The sequence below is a fragment of the Suricata suricatta genome, chromosome 17, assembly GCF_006229205.1.
Source record: "Suricata suricatta isolate VVHF042 chromosome 17, meerkat_22Aug2017_6uvM2_HiC, whole genome shotgun sequence".
Taxonomy (NCBI): domain Eukaryota; kingdom Metazoa; phylum Chordata; class Mammalia; order Carnivora; family Herpestidae; genus Suricata; species Suricata suricatta.
In genome coordinates, this window is record NC_043716.1 from 13,764,057 (window position 1) to 13,781,836 (window position 17,780).

Sequence of the window (17,780 nt, forward strand, 5' to 3'; positions counted from 1 at the left end):
ATACTGAAAATGAACTGAGGGCTAAAGGGGGAGGGAGGAAAGAGGTGGAGGTGATGGAGGAGGGCACTTGTGGGGAAGAGCACTGGGTGTTGTATGGAAACCAATTTGACAATAAACTACTTAAAAAAAAAAAAGCAGCACTATTAACAATAGCCAAATTATGGAATCAGCCCAAGTATCCTCTGATAGATGAATAAAGAAGTTATATATATATATATATGTGTATATATATAAAGAAATATTATCCAGCATAAAAAAATGAGATCTTGCCATTTGCAATAACATGGATGAAGCTAGAGAGTATAATGCTAAGCAAAATAAGTCAGTCAGAGAAAGACAAATGTCATATGATTTCAAAATCTCCTATGTGGAATTTAAGAACCAAACAAATGAGTGTAGAGAAAAAGAGAGAGAGAGAGAGAGAGAGAGAGAGAGAGAGAGAGAGAGAGGGGCAAACCAAGAACCAGACTCTTAACTATAGAGGACAAACTGATGGTTACCAGTGGGGCGGAGGGTAAAGGAATGGGTGAAATATATAATGAGGATTAAGAAGGCAGTGATTATGATGAACAACAGGTGTTGTATGGAAATGTTCAATCACTATATTGTTTACCTAAAGATAATAGAACACTGTATGTTAACCAACTGAAATTAAAATAAAATCTTAAAATAAAAAAAATTAAAAAATTAAAAATAAAAAGCTTCTGCACAGCAAGGAAACAATCAGCAAAACTAAAAGGTAACCAATGGAATGGGAGAAGATATGTGCAAATGACCTATCAGATAAAAGGTTAGTATCCAAAATCTATTAAGAACTTATCAAACTCAACACCCAAAAAACAAATAATCCAGTGAAGAAATGGGCAAAAGACATGAAAAGACACGTTTCCAAAGAAGATATCCAGATAGCTAACAGACACATGAAAAAAAGCTCAACACCACTCTCCGTCAGGGAAATACAAATCAAAATCACAATGAGATACTACTTCACCACAATCAGAATGATTCAACAACTCAGGCAAGAACAGATGTTGGCGAGGATGCAGAGAGAGGATCTCTTTTGCACTGCTGGTGGGAATGTAAACTGGTGCACAATACGGAGGTTCTTCAAAAAATTAAAAATAAAACTATCCTACAACCCAGCAACTGCACTACTAGGTATTTATCCAAGGGATACACAGGTGTGCTGTTTCGAAGGGGCACATGCATCCCAATGTTTATAACAGCACTATTGACAATATTCAAAGTATAGAAAGGCCCAAATGTCCATCGACAGATGTGGGGATAAAGAAGATGTGGTATATATGTATATACATACATACATACAATGGACTATTACTCAGCAATCAAAAAGAATGAAATCTTGCCATTTGCAACTACATGGATGGAACTAGAGTATATTATGCTAAGTGAAATTAGTCAGAGAAAGACAAATATCATATACCTTGACTCTATGTGGAATTTAAGATACAAAACAGATGAACATCAGGGAAGGGAAGCAAAAACAATATAAAAACAGAGAGAGGGACAAAACATAAGAGACTTTTAAATATGGAGAACAAAGAGTTGCTGGAGGGGTTGGGGGATGCGGGGTGGGCTAAATGGGCAAGGGGCATTAAAGAAGACACTTATTGGGATGAGCACTGGGTATTATACATAAGCGATAAATCACTGAAATCTACTCCTGAAATCATTATTGCACCATATGCTAACTAACTTGGATATAAATTTAAAATAATAAATTAAAAATAAATTTTAAAAAATAAAAACCATATGCATGTGTTAACTTATTACTGTTTAATTTGTATCAGCATAAATAGTACATATAAGATTAAAACTTCTGGGACATAAGACAAAATTGCATCAGGACACCTAGGTGGCTCAGTAAGTTGAGCATCTGATTCTCTGATTTCAGCACAGGTCATGATCTCAAGGTTTGCGGGATCCAGCCTCACATTGGGCTCCATGCTGGGTCGGAGCCTGCTTGGGATTCTCGCTCTCCCTCTCTCTCTGCCCCTTCCCAGCTGTGTGTGTGGGTATGTGTGCATGCACGTGTGCGTTTCTCTTTCTCAAAATAAATTTTAAAAACATTAAGAAAAATACAAAGCAACAGCCAATAAAGAAATGAGCAAAAGACTTTAGAATAGACATTTTCCCAAAGAAGGCATGCAGAGATGGCCAAAAGATACAAAGGCTCCTCAACATCACTAATCATCATGGAATTGCAAATCAAAATCACAGATTGGCTACTATCAAAAAGACAAAAAATATGAAGTGTTGGCAAAGATGTGGACTAAAGGGAACTCTGGTACACTGTTGGTGGGGAATGCAAACTGGTGCAGCCACAATAGAAAACAGTGTGGAGACTCTTCAAAAAGATAAAAATCAAACTACCCTATGATCCAGCAATTCCACTTCTGGGTACGTACCTGAAGAAAACAAAAATACCAATTCAAAAAGACATATGTACCCCTATGTTCACTGCAGCATTATTTACAATAGCCAAGATAAGGAAGGAAACCACATGTCTATAAATAGGTGAATGGACAAAGACAGACAGACAAACACAGAGAGACACAGACACACATACACAGGAATATTACTCAACCATAAAAAGAATGAAATCTTTCCATTTGTGACAACATAGATGGACCTAGACATTATGATGCTAAATGAAGTAAATCTGACAGAGAAGACAAATAACATGATTTCACTTACATGTTGACTCTATAAAACAAACAACACAAAATAGAAACAGACTCACAGATACAGGGAACAAACTATTGGTTATGAGTGGGGAATGGCTGTGGGTAAAACAGGTGAAGGAGATTAAGAAGTTCATGCTTCCAGATAAAAAAAAAAATGGTCATGAGGATGTAATATGCAACACAGGGAATTTAGTAACAATGTAATAACTTTGTATGGTGACAGACAGTAACCAGATTTATCATAGGGATCATTTCCTAAGCTATAAAAATACATTACTATGATGAACACCTGAAACTAATCAAATATTGTATGCCAATTGCACTTAAATTAAAAAAAATACCATGCAACAGAATGTAATAGCCAAGGGCACATCCATCCAAATCTTCATCCCACTGACAGATTATTTAATGTCTCTGTACTTTAAGTGCAGATGAAGGTAATTATAAAAATCTGCCTTACAGGGTTATTATAAGTGCTGACTATTATAGATAAAGTCCCTGGCACATTGGAAATGATAAAAATATTAGTTCCCTTCTCCTTTCTTTATATTGACCCAGTAACTTAAGATATAAATGCTATTTATCCTATTTACCACAATAGTTCCACACATAATCTCTTTTATGATGTTAGCTCTTGCCCCAAATGTCTCTACTATTTATGTGTCAGTTGCTTACCCTTTGGGGCTGTGTCTTTGAACTAAAATGATACTACTTGCTTTAGCTGATAATCAGAGTTGGCAAATGTTCTCCACGCTCGGTCACCACGAACACCCACAAATTTTCTTTGTTGGGCATCTGGGTAACTCAGTTAAGCGTCTGACTCTTGATTTCAGCTCAGGTCATGATCTCACAGTTTGTGAGTTTGAGTCCCACATCAGGCTCTGTGCTGACAGGAGGGAACCTGTTTGGTATTCTCTCTCTCCCGATCTCTCTGCCCCCTCCAGCTCATGCATGTGTGCACATTCTCTCTAAATAAACAAACAAATAAACTTTAATAAAATTTTTTTTTCTTGGGGCACCTGGTGGGTCAGTTGGTTAAGCATCTGACTTCAACTTAGGTCATGATCTCATGGTTTGTGAGTTTGAGTCCTACAGCAGGCTCTCTGCTGTCAGCATGGAGCCCACTTCAGATCTTCGGTCTCTCCCCTCCATTTGCCCCTCCCCCACTGGTTCTATCTCTTATTCCCTCTTAAAAACAAACAGGGATGCCTGGGTGGCTCAGGTGGTCAAGAGTTCAACTTCAGCTCAGGTCATGATCTCTTGGTCTATGAGTTGGGAGTCCTATATTGGGCTCTCTGCTGTCAGCTCAGAGATCGCTTCAGAGCCTCTGTCCCCCCTCTCTCTCTGCTTCTCCCCCAATCATTCTCCCGCCTCTCAAAATAAATAATAAACTTTAGAAAAAAACCACAGGTACTTTAAAATAATAATTTCTCTGACATAGGCTATAGCCATGTTCTGGCTATGTCTCCTGAGGCAAGGGAAAGAAAAGCAAACATAAACTATTGGGACTGTGTCAAAACAAAAAGTTTCTGCACCGCTAAGGAAACAATCAACTAAACTACAAGACAACCTACTGAATTGGAGAAGATATTTACAAATGACATCCAATAAAGGCTTAATATCCAAAGTATATAAAAAACTGATACAACTCAACACCAAAACCCAAATAACCCAATTAAAAAATGGGCAGAACAGCCATTTCTCCAATGAAGACATATAGATGGTCGATGTGCAACAATGCTCAGTATTACTCATCATCAGGTTAATACAAATCAAAACCACAATGAGATATCACCTGACACCTGGATGAAGATGAGGTGATGAAGATGAGTGTATGAATCCTCATGCACTGCTGGTGGGAACGCAAACTGCTGCAGCCCCATTGAAGAGTATGGAGGTTCCTCGAAAGTTCAAACAGAACTACTATAGGATCCAGTAATGGCACTACTGGGTAGTTATTCCAAAAACATGAAAACACTAATTCAAAAGGATATTTGAACCCTATGTTTACTGCAGCATTATTTAAATGGCCAAATTATGGAAACAGCCCAAGTGTCCATCGAGAAATGAATGGATAAAGAAGTTATGGTACACACACGCGTGCGCGCGCACACACACACACACACATATATATATACACACATGTAATGGAATATTATTCAGCCATTAAAAAAGAATAAACTCTTGCCATTAGCAACAACATGGATGGGGCCAGAGAGTATAATGCTAAGCGGAATAAGTCAGTCAGAGAAAGACACATACCATATGATTTCACTCATATATGGGACTTAAGAAACAAAACAAATGAGTAAATGAAACAGAGAGACAAACCAAGAAACAGGCTCTTAACTATAGAGAACTGATGGTACCAGAGGGGAGGGGGTGGGGGGATGCAGGAAATAGGTGATGGGGATTAAGAGTGCACTTATGATGAGCACTGAGTAATGTATAGAATTGCTGAGTCACTATATTGTACACCTAAAACTAATAGAATGCTGTATGTTACCTATCCTGGAATTAAATTTAAAAAAAAATTTTTAAGGCTGGAAAGGAAGCAAGAACAAGAGGAAATATGCAATGATGGGAATGGGGGAGGGGGTATGCTGGGTAGAAGCGAGTAGTCCAGGCAAGAAATGATGTTGCCAAAGGAGATGAAGTAGCTGGATTTAAGAGATAGGTGTGGAGGAAAAATGAAATTTGGAGATAGACTGAATGTCTAAAGCAATGGGAGTCCGCAGGAAGAAGGATTCCACGACTGCGGGCTAGCATACCTTAGTGGATAATGGGGCCACTCATCCCCATAGGGAACAACAAGAGGCCCAAACTTACTAAAATAATGGATCTACTTTGGGATATGTTGAATTTAAAATCTCTTTGAGGGGTGCCTGGGTGGCTCAGTTGGTTAAGCATCCAACTTACACTTGGGTCATGATCTTGCGGTTCACGAGTTTGAGCCCTGCGTCAGGCTCTGGGCTGACAGCTCAGAGCCTGGAGCCTGCTTTTGATTCTGTGTCTCCCTCTCTCTCTAGCTCTCCCCTGCTCGTACTCTGTCTCTCTCTCTCTCTCTCTCTCTCTAAAAAATAAATAAAACACATTTAAAAATTTGTTAAATAATCTCTTTGAGATACAGGTGGGCAGACAGATAACAGACGTTTGTCTTTCAGAATAAAGGTGGCTCCAGAGGCGCCTGGGTGGTTCGGCTAGGGGACCACTTAGTCTTGGTAAGTCACAATTCACAACTTGTGAATTCAAGCTCAGCATGAGCCCTGATCAGGCTCCGTGCTGACAGCTCAGAACCTACTTGGGATTCTGTCTCCTACCTCTCTGCCCCTCTCCCACTAGCGCTCTGTCTCTCTCTCTCTCAAATAAATAATCAAGAAAATAAAAAATAAAAGAGGTGGCTCCAGACAAAGACAGTTGTGTGCAACGGACATACAGATAGTAACGGTATGTCTTGGTAGAAGAGGGCCTAGACCATAACCTTGAGTTAACAAAAACTTCACAATGAGGGACCTGCAAACAAGACGAGGAAAGACCAGGTGAGCCAAGCCAAAGAAGCCAAAACATTAAGGAAAGAAGTAATGCTCAACACACTCAAACACTGCTGAGAACTCTGTTGGTTAAGTTGAAAACTGAAAAGTGTCAGTTGGATTTAACGACTTCAGCCAGCGTTCTCTCTATAGCGATCGAGAAGACGATGGACTGGAGTCTGTTAATGGGTTAACCGGAGGTGCGCTGCAAAGACAACTCTCGGTAAGTTTGGCTGTGGACAAGGGAAGGGGAGGAGACAGAGACTGGCCAAAAGGAGATGGGGGACGATAAAGTTAATTTTGCTTCGTTTTCTTAAGTACAAAAAACATGGGCATGTTTAAAAGAGGACAGGAGAAATCCTTTAAGGAGAGGGTGATGATTCTAGGGAGTCCCACGACGGTTTCCCGCCCCACCCCCGTCATCTTCTCCCGCGCTCTCTCCCCATTGCCTCCAGCGTCTCTCCCTTCTTCATCCCCCAAGGCCAGGGCCCACAGCTATCCCGGCCCCCCGGCCCGCAGGCGTCTCCTCACCGCAATGGCCCCCTCGCTCAGGTGGCCCACCATGACTCCGCCGTGCCAACTCCCGCGCTCCAGATCCTCTGCGACCCTGGTTTCACTCCCGGGACCCCGCGCGCTCCAAAGCTATTGGGCCTGGGAGCTACAGGCCCCACCCCCGCCTTCCGACATGCGCAGGGCACAGGGGCGGGCTTAAGGGCGGAGCAGCCACCGCGTTGGCCGAGGAGCTGCGAGCAGCCCACGTGACAGGCCCGAGCCCAGTTTTGGGACTTAGTCTCCTAGCGGGGCCTGGGGGCGGGGCCTGGGCGTGGGCCGTGGGGCGCGCGGAGGATGACGCGGGCGCTAACCGAGCGCGCGAGGTCCAGTTCCGGAAGCTTGCCGGGAGGGTTCTCCATGAAAAGCCTGGCTCGGCCTTTGGCAGGCCGACCGACTGGTACCCCAGAAGAGCGTTAGAACTGTTCTCTGATAACCCTGCCGCTAACCATAGTCAAGCAGTAACTTGAAACCTTCAGCAATCCAGGGCGGAGCTCCCGCCAGTGCTAGACCCTGAGCTTGGCACAGTGAGGATCTCTGAAGGTAAATAGGATCCAGTCCCTGCCCTCAGAGGAGAGCATGGTCTGTCCAGGGAGTTACCGCAGTGAGTAGTCCTAACTCCAAGTAGACAGGATATGGGCCTCAGGAGAGACACAGTGTGCTGCCATCACAGATGGAAAATCAGGGAAGGCTTCTCGAAGGAGGTGACCTTCAAACTGAGTCTTGAAGGGTGTGTGCAAGTTTGTCAGGTGGGCTCTGAGTAAGAATGCGCCTGGAAGAATGCATAGTCTTTGCAGAAACTTGAGAGTCGAATAGCCTGCCAAGCTGGGACTAGCTCAGGATAGTGGGATACAGAGGAAGAAGACTTACACATTATAAGATGAGCCAGGGGTAGGGGTTCCCGGGTGCTTCAGTCAGTTAAGCATCTGACTCTTGATTTTGGCCCAGGGCATGATCTCACAGTTGGGGAGTTCAAGCCCTTCGTCCAGCTCCTCACCGACAGTATTGAAACGGCTTGGGATTCTCTCTCTGCCCCTCCCCTCCTCGCTCTTTCAAAACAAACAAATAAATAAATAAATTTTGGGCGGGGGGAGAAAATGAGCCCCAGGTCAAATAGTGAAGGATTTGTACTGGGCTTCCCTAAATGCTTGAAGGAGCATTGATTGATTTAAGGCAGAGGCTAGACATCTGTCTCAATGTGAAGGATGAACTGAATTTGGGAAGGAAGCTGGGTAGGGGACTGAGGGCTTGGAGACTAGTTATGCCAGACAAGAGATGGTGAGAACTTGAACTACAGAAAATGACTTGGGGATTGAGAGAAAAATCTGAACCATATAAGAGAAATTGTTGTTAATTTAATAGTTGCTGAAGGGGCGCCTGGGTGGCTCAGTCGGTTGGGCGGCTGGCTTCTGCTCAGGTCATGATCTCACAGTTCGTGGGTTCGAGCCCCGCGCTGGGCTCTGTGTTGACAGCTAGCTCAGAGCCTGGAGCCTGCTTCAGATTCTGTGTCTCCCTCTCTCTCTGACCCTCCCCTGCTCGAGCTGTCTCTCTCTGTCTCTCAAAAATAAATAAAAGACATAAAAAAAAATTTTTTTAAAGTTGCTGGGGAGAGAGAGAAAAATCTAAGCTATCTCAGGTTTCTGACTTGAGCATCTTGGGAAGATGGAGTTCTAAGAGGCAAGCGTCGTTCATGGAACAATGTAGGCCTTCAATAAATACTTCTGAATAAAAGGATGTTCACTGTGAGAGAATATAGATCCTCAGCATGTGAAGGACCAGAAAAAGACCACAATGATTGATTTTGTTTCACATTTGCTTGAGTGAAATCTTGATTTTTCTAGAATTGTGCATTTGTAGAAATCTAAATTCCTTATTTTCTTATTCATTTTATAGACCTAAAGTAGGATGGATCTGCCTGTGGATGAATGGAAATCGTATGTGTCTCAGAAGTGGTCTTTGCTCCCGAAGTCCATTCAGGTCACAATCTCTACTGCAGAGACCTTGAGCGAAATCTTTCGTCACTCCTCTTTGCTTCTTGAGTAAGTGAATGAAAGCTTTAACCAGGGAAATGTTGGTGTAGAAAATGTTCTTTTTTGTCATTTGCTCTCAATTTCTGTCTCTTTTCCATGGAAGGATTAAGTTCAGATTTTAATAGTTTGGGGCATTCAGCAGTTCTTGTTTTTTCCAGTTTTCCCCAACCTACTCGTATAGAACAGATAGGATAGCTTTCTTGGTGTTTTGGTTTCAGTAAGCAATGCTATACTGTGGAAACTAGGCTGTGAACTTTGCCATCTCCCAAAAAGTATAGTGGAGATTTACTAGCCACACATAAAAATTTCTAAGGGCTCACATTTAGCAAGGACTTTAGAAGTCATATAGTCAAACTCTGACTACGATCCTCAATAAGAAATGCTAATTTTATATCATAACCTTGTATATACATACATATACAGAAAACAGGAGTTTCCCAAAACTTCAGTGAATTTTCATTGATCATCTATTTTGTGTCAGGAACTGTGCTAGATGCTTAGTGAAAAAGTACATCAGTGAGGGGTGCCTGGCTGGCTCAGTTAGTAGAGCATGTGACTCTTAATCTCAGGGTCATTCAAGCTCCACATTGGGCAGTAGAGCTTACTTTTTAAAAAGGAGGGGTGGGGCACGTGGGTGGCTCAGTCAGTTGAACATCCAACTTCAGCTCAGGTCATGATGGAGCCCCTGTTGGGCTCTGTCCTGACAGCTCAGAGCCTGGAGCCTGCTTCCAATTCTGTCTTCCTCTCTCTCTGCCTCTCCCCACTCGTACGCTCTCAAAAATAAATAACCATTAGGGGCGCCTGGGTGGCTCAGTCGGTTAAGCCTCCGACTTCAGCTCAGGTCAGATCTCACGTTCGTGGGTTCGAGCCCTGCATCGGGCTCTGTGCTGACGGCTAGCTCGGAGCCTAGAGCCTGCTTCCAGTTCTGTGTCTCCTTCTCTCTCTGCCCCTCCCCCTCTTATGCTCTGTCTCTAACTGTAATAAAATAAATAAAACATTAAAAAAAATTAAAATAAATAAATAAATAAATAACCATTAAAAATATTTTTAAGATAAAAAAATAAAATTTAAAAAGGGGGGGTGCCTGGGTGGGTCAGTCAGGAAGGCAATAGACTCTTGATTGTGCAGAGCCTGCTTGGAATTCTCTCTCCCTCTCTCTCTTTGCCCCCCACCATGTGTGCATGCCTGTGCTCTCTCAAAATAAGTAAACTTTAAGGGGAAAAAAAAAAGAACATTACCAGTTAAAAAAGAAAGAAAAATACATTAGTGAATCCAAAATAGACACAGAGTCTTACCCTTGAGGAGCATAATTGTGGCAAGGAGAGACAGATGATAAACATAAATAAGCAAAGTATATAGTATGTTAAAGGTGGTAAGTATAGTAGAAAAAAACAAAAATAGAACAGGGTAAGGGAAATAGGCAGTGCCAGGAGTGAGAGTCCAAGTTGTGGTATTAAATAGTGTGATCAGGGGCACTGGGTGACTCAGTAGGTCAAGGGTCTGACTTCGGCTCTGGTCATGATCTCAGGGTTTGTGAGTTCAAGTCCCACATCAGGTGCTATGCTGACAGTGTGGAGCCTGCTTGGGATCCTGTCTCCCTCTTTCTCTGCCCCTCCCCAACTTATGCTCACTCTTTCTCTCTCTCTTAAAAATAAATGAAGAAGCTTTAAAAAAAAAAAAACTGAATAAATAGTGTGATCAGACATGGTGTCATTGAAAATATGGAAGTTGCACAGAGTTTTGTAACAAATTAGATATTTGAAAGAGAGTCCTCCAGACCGCGACCCTAAGGTGGGATGTCTGGCATGTTTAAGCAACAGCAAGACTAATGTGATTGAACAGAGTAAACCAGAGGGATGGGACGCCTGGGTGGCTCAGACGGTTGAGCATCTGACTTTCACGCAGGTCATGATCTCACAGTCTGTGAGTTCAAGCCCCACATCCCATTCTACGCTGACAGTTCAGAGCCTGGAGCCTGCTTCAGATACCGTATCTCCCTCTCTGTCTCTCTCACCCTCAAAAATAAACATTAAGAAAAAAACCTTAAAGGGACAGGAGCAGGAAATAACATCAAAGAGGTAATGGGACATGCATGGGGGTTGGGGGGTAGAAGGTGGCACAAGCCATGTTGGCCCTCCTAAGCGCCTTTTCTTTTTACTTTGAATAGGAGATTATTGCAAGGTGCGGTGGGCAGACTTCTAAAGATGATGCCCCCTCCCCAGCACTCCCAAGTCAGTTGGCCATGAGATACAATCATCTGAGTGGGTCCAACCTAATCAGGCGATGCCGAGAAGAGTAGAGCATTTTTTCTAGCTGGTAGCATAAAGGAACATGAAAGAGATTCAGACCATGAGATTACCGTGTGCTTTTGCTGACTTTAAAGATGGAGGGGGACCACGTGACAAGGAATGCAAGCAGCCTCTTCAAGCTGAGAGTAGTTCCTGGCTGATAGCCAGCAAGGAAGTGAGGCCCTCAGACCTACAACTGCAAGAGAGTGTGGCTTGATTTCAGCCTTATGAGCCCCCATGCAGAGAACTCAGCCAGGCTCACCTGCACTTCTGATCAACGGACTGTGCGGATAATAAATGGGTGTTTTAAACTGCTAGACGAACTCCCAGGGTTTTGAGAGAATGATATGATCTGATTGTCTATTAAAGCAGGGGTCAAAAAGAGGTGGTGGTGATGGTGGAGGGCACTTAAGGGGAAGAGCACTGGGTGTTGTATGGAAAACAATTTGACAATAAAATATTATGGGAAAAAAAAAAAAGCAGGGGTCAGCACAACTACAGCCTGTGGGGTAAATCCATCCTGCTGCCTGTTTTTATGGGACCATCAGCTAAGAATGGATTTTACAGATAAGCATTTGCAGTTGATTTGATGATTGGGAACACTGGCTTTGGACCCCAATTAAGTAAACTTCATTTTAAAAAATTCCATTCTCATTAGTAGACCTGTATTACACGGGGTGCCTGGCCTGCTCAGTCAGAGGAACTTGTGACTCTTGATCTCTGGATAGGGGGGCCAGGGGAGGGCGGGGAACCAACTTAAAAAAAAAAGTAGACCTGTGTTACAAAAAGTTATCCTCAATTATTTTTTAAGTTTTATCAATAAAAATTTTATAGAAATTTGTTTTCTCTTTCCTTATAGAAGTCCCCCTATAATAGCCTCCATTTTACCTCTTGACCCACAAAACCTAACTATTCGCCCTCAGACGCTCCGCAGAAGAGTGTGCTAACTCCTGTTTCACGGGATTGCTCTGACCACAGTGTTGAGAATGGACTATGGGACAAGCAAGGGTGGGATTCGAGAAACCTGTCGGGAGGCTGTTGCATGAATCCAGGTGAGAAATGAGGTGGTGATCATCTGGCCCAGGGCGGCAGTGGGGGCGCTGACGAGAGGCGGTTGGGTTCTGAAGGCAGGCTGAAAGATGGGATGTGCCGTAGTAGAGAATGCGAGAAGGCACAAGCGACCTTAGGGACTGAGGCCTACGAAAGATGAAATGACCGTCACCTGGGAGGACTGCAGATGGCGCCGTCTTTGGGACGGAGATGGGGGCTCGTCGCCGGTGTGAGATGTCCGGTGGACGCCCGAGTGGAGTGTCTGGGCACCACGTTTAGCTGGGAGCACGGGGCTAGAGGGAGAAGTTTGGGAGACGCACATGGTATTTTGCGCTGCAGACTGCTACGTTCATCAAGAGTGTAAATGCTTACTGTTTATGATGTACCTTGATATCTTTCTTTCTATTTATCTCATTTAAAAAATACTAATCAAGACCCACTAAACTGATTTCATGACCTACAGTTTGAAAATTAATGTGGGGTCTCTGGATTTCCTTTACAGAATTTCCAAAGATGATAGACAGCTATTGATGAAAATAGTAATAGCAGAGTTACCCCAAGGTAACTGGATATGGCTTCTGACACCAAGATGTCCTCATCCATGAGAATCATTTAAAGTTTTGGTGCCCGGAAAGGAATATAAATCAAGAGGATTTGCCTGGTCATGTATTATGGGAGTTCCTCAAGACTCCAACCTAGGCTCTCTTTCCTTTCCACTCCATGTCCCCAACTGATACAGTCTCATGTACACTCATGACACCCTTTATGCTGATGATCCTTGAAATTATATGTGTAGCCTTCACCTCCCTTCAGAGACTCAAGTCTCTAAATCCAGCTGACAACTTAAAAGTCCTAAAGATACTTAAAATTCCATATAACCACGGGCACTTGGGTGGCTCAGTCCGTTGAGCATCTGACTCTCGATTGTAGCTCGGGTCATGATCTCACGGGTTTGTGAGTTCACACCCCACGGGGGGCTCCATGCTTAGCATGGAGCATATCCAAAATCAAACTTACAGTCCCTTCCAGTGGTCCCCCTATTAGTGAATTGCACTGCCTTAGTTCACTTCCTAAACCTAGAAACCTATGAACCATTCTATATTTTAAAATAACTCATGGGAGGGAGGGGGACATCTGGCTGGTTCAGTTGATATAGCCTACAAATCTTAATCTTGGGGTTGTGAGCTTGAGCCCCGTGTTGGGTATAGTAATTAATTAAAATCTTTAAAGTATTATTTTTTAAGTAAATAAATACAACTCACAGGGCTCCTGGCTGGCTCAGTCAGTAGAACATGCAACTCTTAATCTTGGGGTTGTAAGTTCGAGTCCCACATTGGATGTAGAGTTACTTAAAAATAAAATCTTAAAAAAAAAACAAAAAAAACCAGCTCATGAGGGGTGCCTGGCTGGCTCAATCAATAGAGCATGCAACTCTTGATCCTGGAGTTGTGAATTCAAGCCCTACATTGGGTGTAGAGATTATTTTTTAATACTTTTTTAAAAAATAATAAATATAAGTAAGACCTTCTGATCACATGATAGTAGTACAAATGGAAAGATGGGCAAATGGAGGTAAATTGTAAGGCTCTTATATTGTTTGGGAGATGGCAAAAGTACTAACTGAAGACAGTAAATAAATCAAGGATTCATTTTGTAATTTCCAGGATAACCACAGAACAAATTCTTAAACATTTATAATAAGAGGCACCTGGGTGGCTCAGTTGATTTAACTTCTGGCTCTTGATTTCAGCTCAGGTCATGATCCCAGGGTTGTGGGATTGATCCCTGAGCTGGGCTCCATCCCCACTGAGCCTGGAGTCTGCTTGGGATTCTCTGTCTCTCCCTCTGCCCCTCTTCCCTGCTCATGCTTTTTCGCTCTCTCCCCCTCCCTCTCTCCCTCCCTCTCTCTCTCTCTCAGAAAAAAAAAGTATAATGAAATCAGTTAATCTCCCTCTTTTCCCATGTGGTATATATAATACCACATAATACATCCCAAAGTTTTCTGCATCGTAATCCCTGGAATTTGTGAATATGTTAGGTTACATGGTAAGGAGAAATTAAGTTTGTAGATGGAATTAAGGTTGCTAATAAGCCAATTTTAAGATAGGCAGAGTAGCCTGGATTACCCATTAGCCCAGTATAATCACAAGAATCCTTAAAAATGGAGAAAGGAAGGGGCGCCTGTGTAGCTCAGTTGGTTAAGTGTCTGACTTTGGTTCAGGTCATGATCTCACAGTTCGTGGGTTCAGGCCCCACGTTGGGCTCTGTGCTGACAGCTTCCTCAGAACCTGGAGCCTGCTTCTGTGTATCCTTCTCTCTCAGCCCCTCCCCCATTCATGCTTTTTCAATAATAAATACATGTAAAAAAATTTTTTTTAATGGAGAAAAGAAGCAGAAGAGTCAGAGGGAGATAAAACTAACGAGGAAAGAATTGTCAAGAGAGATGCAACATTGCTGGTTTTGAAGGTAAAGAAAGGAAGTCACAAGCCAAAGAATGTAGGCAGCTTCTAGAAACTAGAAAAGCTGAGGACACACATGCTCCCCTGGAGCCAGAAAGCAACATGTCTACCAACACCCTGATTTTACGCCACTGAGACCATGTCAGAACGGGAAGATAACACATTTTTGTTCGTATTAAGCCACTAATTTTGTGGGAATTTGTTACAGCAGTGACATGCTGCCTTTACCTCCCTAATCCAAATTGCTATCCGTAGACACCGCTACTAACTGGTTCCCCAAATGCATACTTGCCTCCCTCCAAACTGTTTCCTACACCACAACAGAAATCCTTTTTCAAAACACAAATCAGATTATATTGCTCTCACTTAGCATCTTTCAGGAGTTTCTTTCACTTTTGCAATAAACACAAATTCTCAACCTAACATAGCCAGTAAGACGTTACACTCTGCCCACTGTTTATGTCTGTAGCCTCCTTTTACCACACCATTTCCAGCACACTGGCCTTTCAGTTCTTTTCATGTTTTATTTATTTTTGATACAGAGCATGAGCAGGGGAGGGGCAGAGAGAGAGGGAGACACAGAATCTGAAACAGCCTCCAGGCTCTGAGCTGTCAGCACAGAGCCCAACGCAGGGCTTGAACTCAGGAACTGTGAGATCATGACCTGAACTGAAGTTGGATGCTTAACCGACTGAGCCACCCAGACGCTCCAGGCCTTTCAGTTCTTGATGTACACTATACTTCTTGTAACATGGACTTTACTTCCTGTATCTCTTCTGCCTAAAATGCTTTCCCTGGCTTCTCTCTACTCCTCCATGCCCTAGTTAAGTTCTACTTATCCTTCAGGGTCAGCCAGGTCTTTCCTTGGGAAAGCTCTCAGAGTCCCAGCTCAGTACATATTTACAACATCACATAGCTTTCCTTTCCATGTATGTGTAATCATTTGATAACATCTGTCTTTACTACTAGACTATAAACTCCATGAGGGCAAAGATCTTGTCTGTGTTTGTCTTTCTGTAGACAAGAGCCGTGCTGTGTAAAAAAAAAAAAAAGGCATTTAATAAACCTAGATTGAATGTCAGTTTGGAAGTATGTCTAAAGTGCTTTGCTAACTGGCATGTATTAATGCTCAATAGGACACATACATGAGGGCCTCACATATATGAATATATGTAAACACATACCTTTCAGGTTCAATGTTAACATCTTTATCTTTGTGCCAACAACTATCAACAGTGTCTGGCACATAGCAGGCACTCAGATTTTAGTTGAATGAAATAATGAATGCAATGTTGAGCCTTGTCAGTTTAGGTAAAAACTAGGTATAATTAAGGTTTTACTTGTTTTGAGGGGTTTTTTTAATTTTTTAAATGTTTATTCATTTTTGAGAGACAGAGAGAGACAGAACATGAGCAGGCGAGGGGCAGAGAGAAAGAGGGAGACACAGAATCTGAAGCAGGCTCCAACCTCTGAGCTGTCAGCACAGAGCCCGACGCGGGGCCCAAGTGTGCGGACCGTGAGATCGTGACCTGAGCTCAAGTCGGAAGCTTAATGCACTGAGCCACCCAGGTGCCCCTTGGGGTGGTTTTTTTTTTTTTGGTACTTGTTGTTTTTCTTTTTTATAAATGTTGACAAGATGCAAATACATTCACATCATATTTGAAATGATATTTAATGAAGTTTAACGGGAATTTTCTTGTGGTTATTGAGCTTTCAGAATGTGTCCCAGGCTACCAGTGTTTATTAGGCCCACCAGGTGTAGACTTTGTCTGAGAGATGAAAAGCTACAGAGTCTGATGACATCTGAGCCCTTGGATACAACTCTGCTTGAAAACAGATCTGCCTTTGGACATCCTAGTTTCATAGTGGAGAAGTTACTTAATAAAATAAAAGCAAAAGCTTTTTTTTTAAAAGGCAAGCCACAAGATGAGAGGATGTATTGGCAAATCACATATCTGATGAGGAGACCTCCTAAAACTCAACAAGAGAACAAGCAACCCGATTTTAAAAAATGGCCAAAGGACTTGAATAGACAGTTCTCCAGAAAGGACGTAGCAGTAGCCAACAAGCACCTGGAGAGGTGCTCTTAACATCACTGGTCCCTGGGGAAAGGCAAATCCAAACTCCAGTGAGATACTACCTCACATTCATTGGGATGGTTACTAGGAAAAAAGAAAAAACGGAAAATAGCTCATGTTGGTGAGGACGTGGAGAACCTGGAGGCCTTGTGCGCTGCTAGTGGGAATGTAAAATAGTGTAGCTACTATGGAAACCAGTACCGTTCCTCAAAAACTTAAAACAAGAATTAATGTATGGTCCAGCAACCCTACTTCTGCATGGATGCCCCAAAGAATTGAAAACAGAATTCCAACAGACATTTGCACACCAATGTTCATGGCAGTATTTTTCACAATATCCAAAAATGGAAAGAGCCCAAATGTTGTCCATCCACAGATGAATGAATAAACAAAATGTGGTATCTACATACAACAGAGTATTATTCATCCATAAAAGGAAATGAAATTCTGGTACATACTGCAACATGGATGAATCGTGGGAACAGTATGCTAAGTGAAATAAGCCAGGCATAAATGGATAAATATCATGTGATTCCACTGACCTGAGTTACCTAGAGTAGACATTCATAGAAACAGCATAGAATAGAAGTTACCTGGAGACTAGAGAAAGGGAGGAACGGGGAGTTGTCTTTTTATTATTATTATTATTATTATTTTTTAAGTGTACTAATTTGAGAGAGACACAGAGAGTGCACAAGCCAGGAGAGGGGCAGAGAGAGGGGAGACAAAGAGTCGAAAGCAGGCTCTGTGCTGACAGCACAGAGCCCGATGTGGAGTTTAAACTCATAAACCATGAGATCATGACCTGAGCCAAAGTCAGATGCTTTACCGACTGAGCCACGCAGGCGCCCCTGGGGAGTTATCTTTTAATGAGGACAGAGTTTTCAGTGTGGGGTGGTGACAAAGTTGTGGAAATGGATAGTGGTGATGATTGCACAATATTGTGAATGTACTTAATGCCGCTGAACTGTACACTTAAAAATAGTTAAAGTGTCAATTTTGTCATGTGTATTTTACCATAATAAAAATAATTAATTAGAAGAATTCTTTGTTTTAGGGCACCGGGGTGGCTCAGTCTGTTGAGTGTC

General features: G+C 42.5%; 2 protein-coding genes across 8 annotated transcripts in view; one reads left to right on the forward strand and one right to left on the reverse strand.

Moving 5' to 3' along the window:
* Nucleotides 1–6,922, reverse strand: part of RPA1 (replication protein A1) — a 67,368-nt gene extending 60,446 nt beyond the window's left edge. Inside the window, exon 1 of the mRNA XM_029928151.1 lies at nucleotides 6,770–6,922. Within this exon, the coding sequence (XP_029784011.1) occupies nucleotides 6,770–6,802 (33 nt within the window). The 5' untranslated portion in view covers nucleotides 6,803–6,922. The remainder of the gene's footprint in view (nucleotides 1–6,769) is intronic.
* A 168-nt stretch (nucleotides 6,923–7,090) lies between these two features.
* The window catches only part of SMYD4 (SET and MYND domain containing 4), a 45,094-nt gene continuing 34,404 nt past the window's right edge, over nucleotides 7,091–17,780 (forward strand). For 3 of the 7 annotated variants that reach the window (XM_029928639.1, XM_029928642.1, XM_029928645.1), the window contains exons 1-2: nucleotides 7,091–7,330; nucleotides 8,681–8,826. In XM_029928639.1, the coding sequence (XP_029784499.1) occupies nucleotides 8,693–8,826 (134 nt within the window). In that variant the 5' untranslated portion in view covers nucleotides 7,091–7,330; nucleotides 8,681–8,692. The other 4 variants (XM_029928640.1, XM_029928641.1, XM_029928643.1 and 1 more) reach the window with 4 other exon arrangements.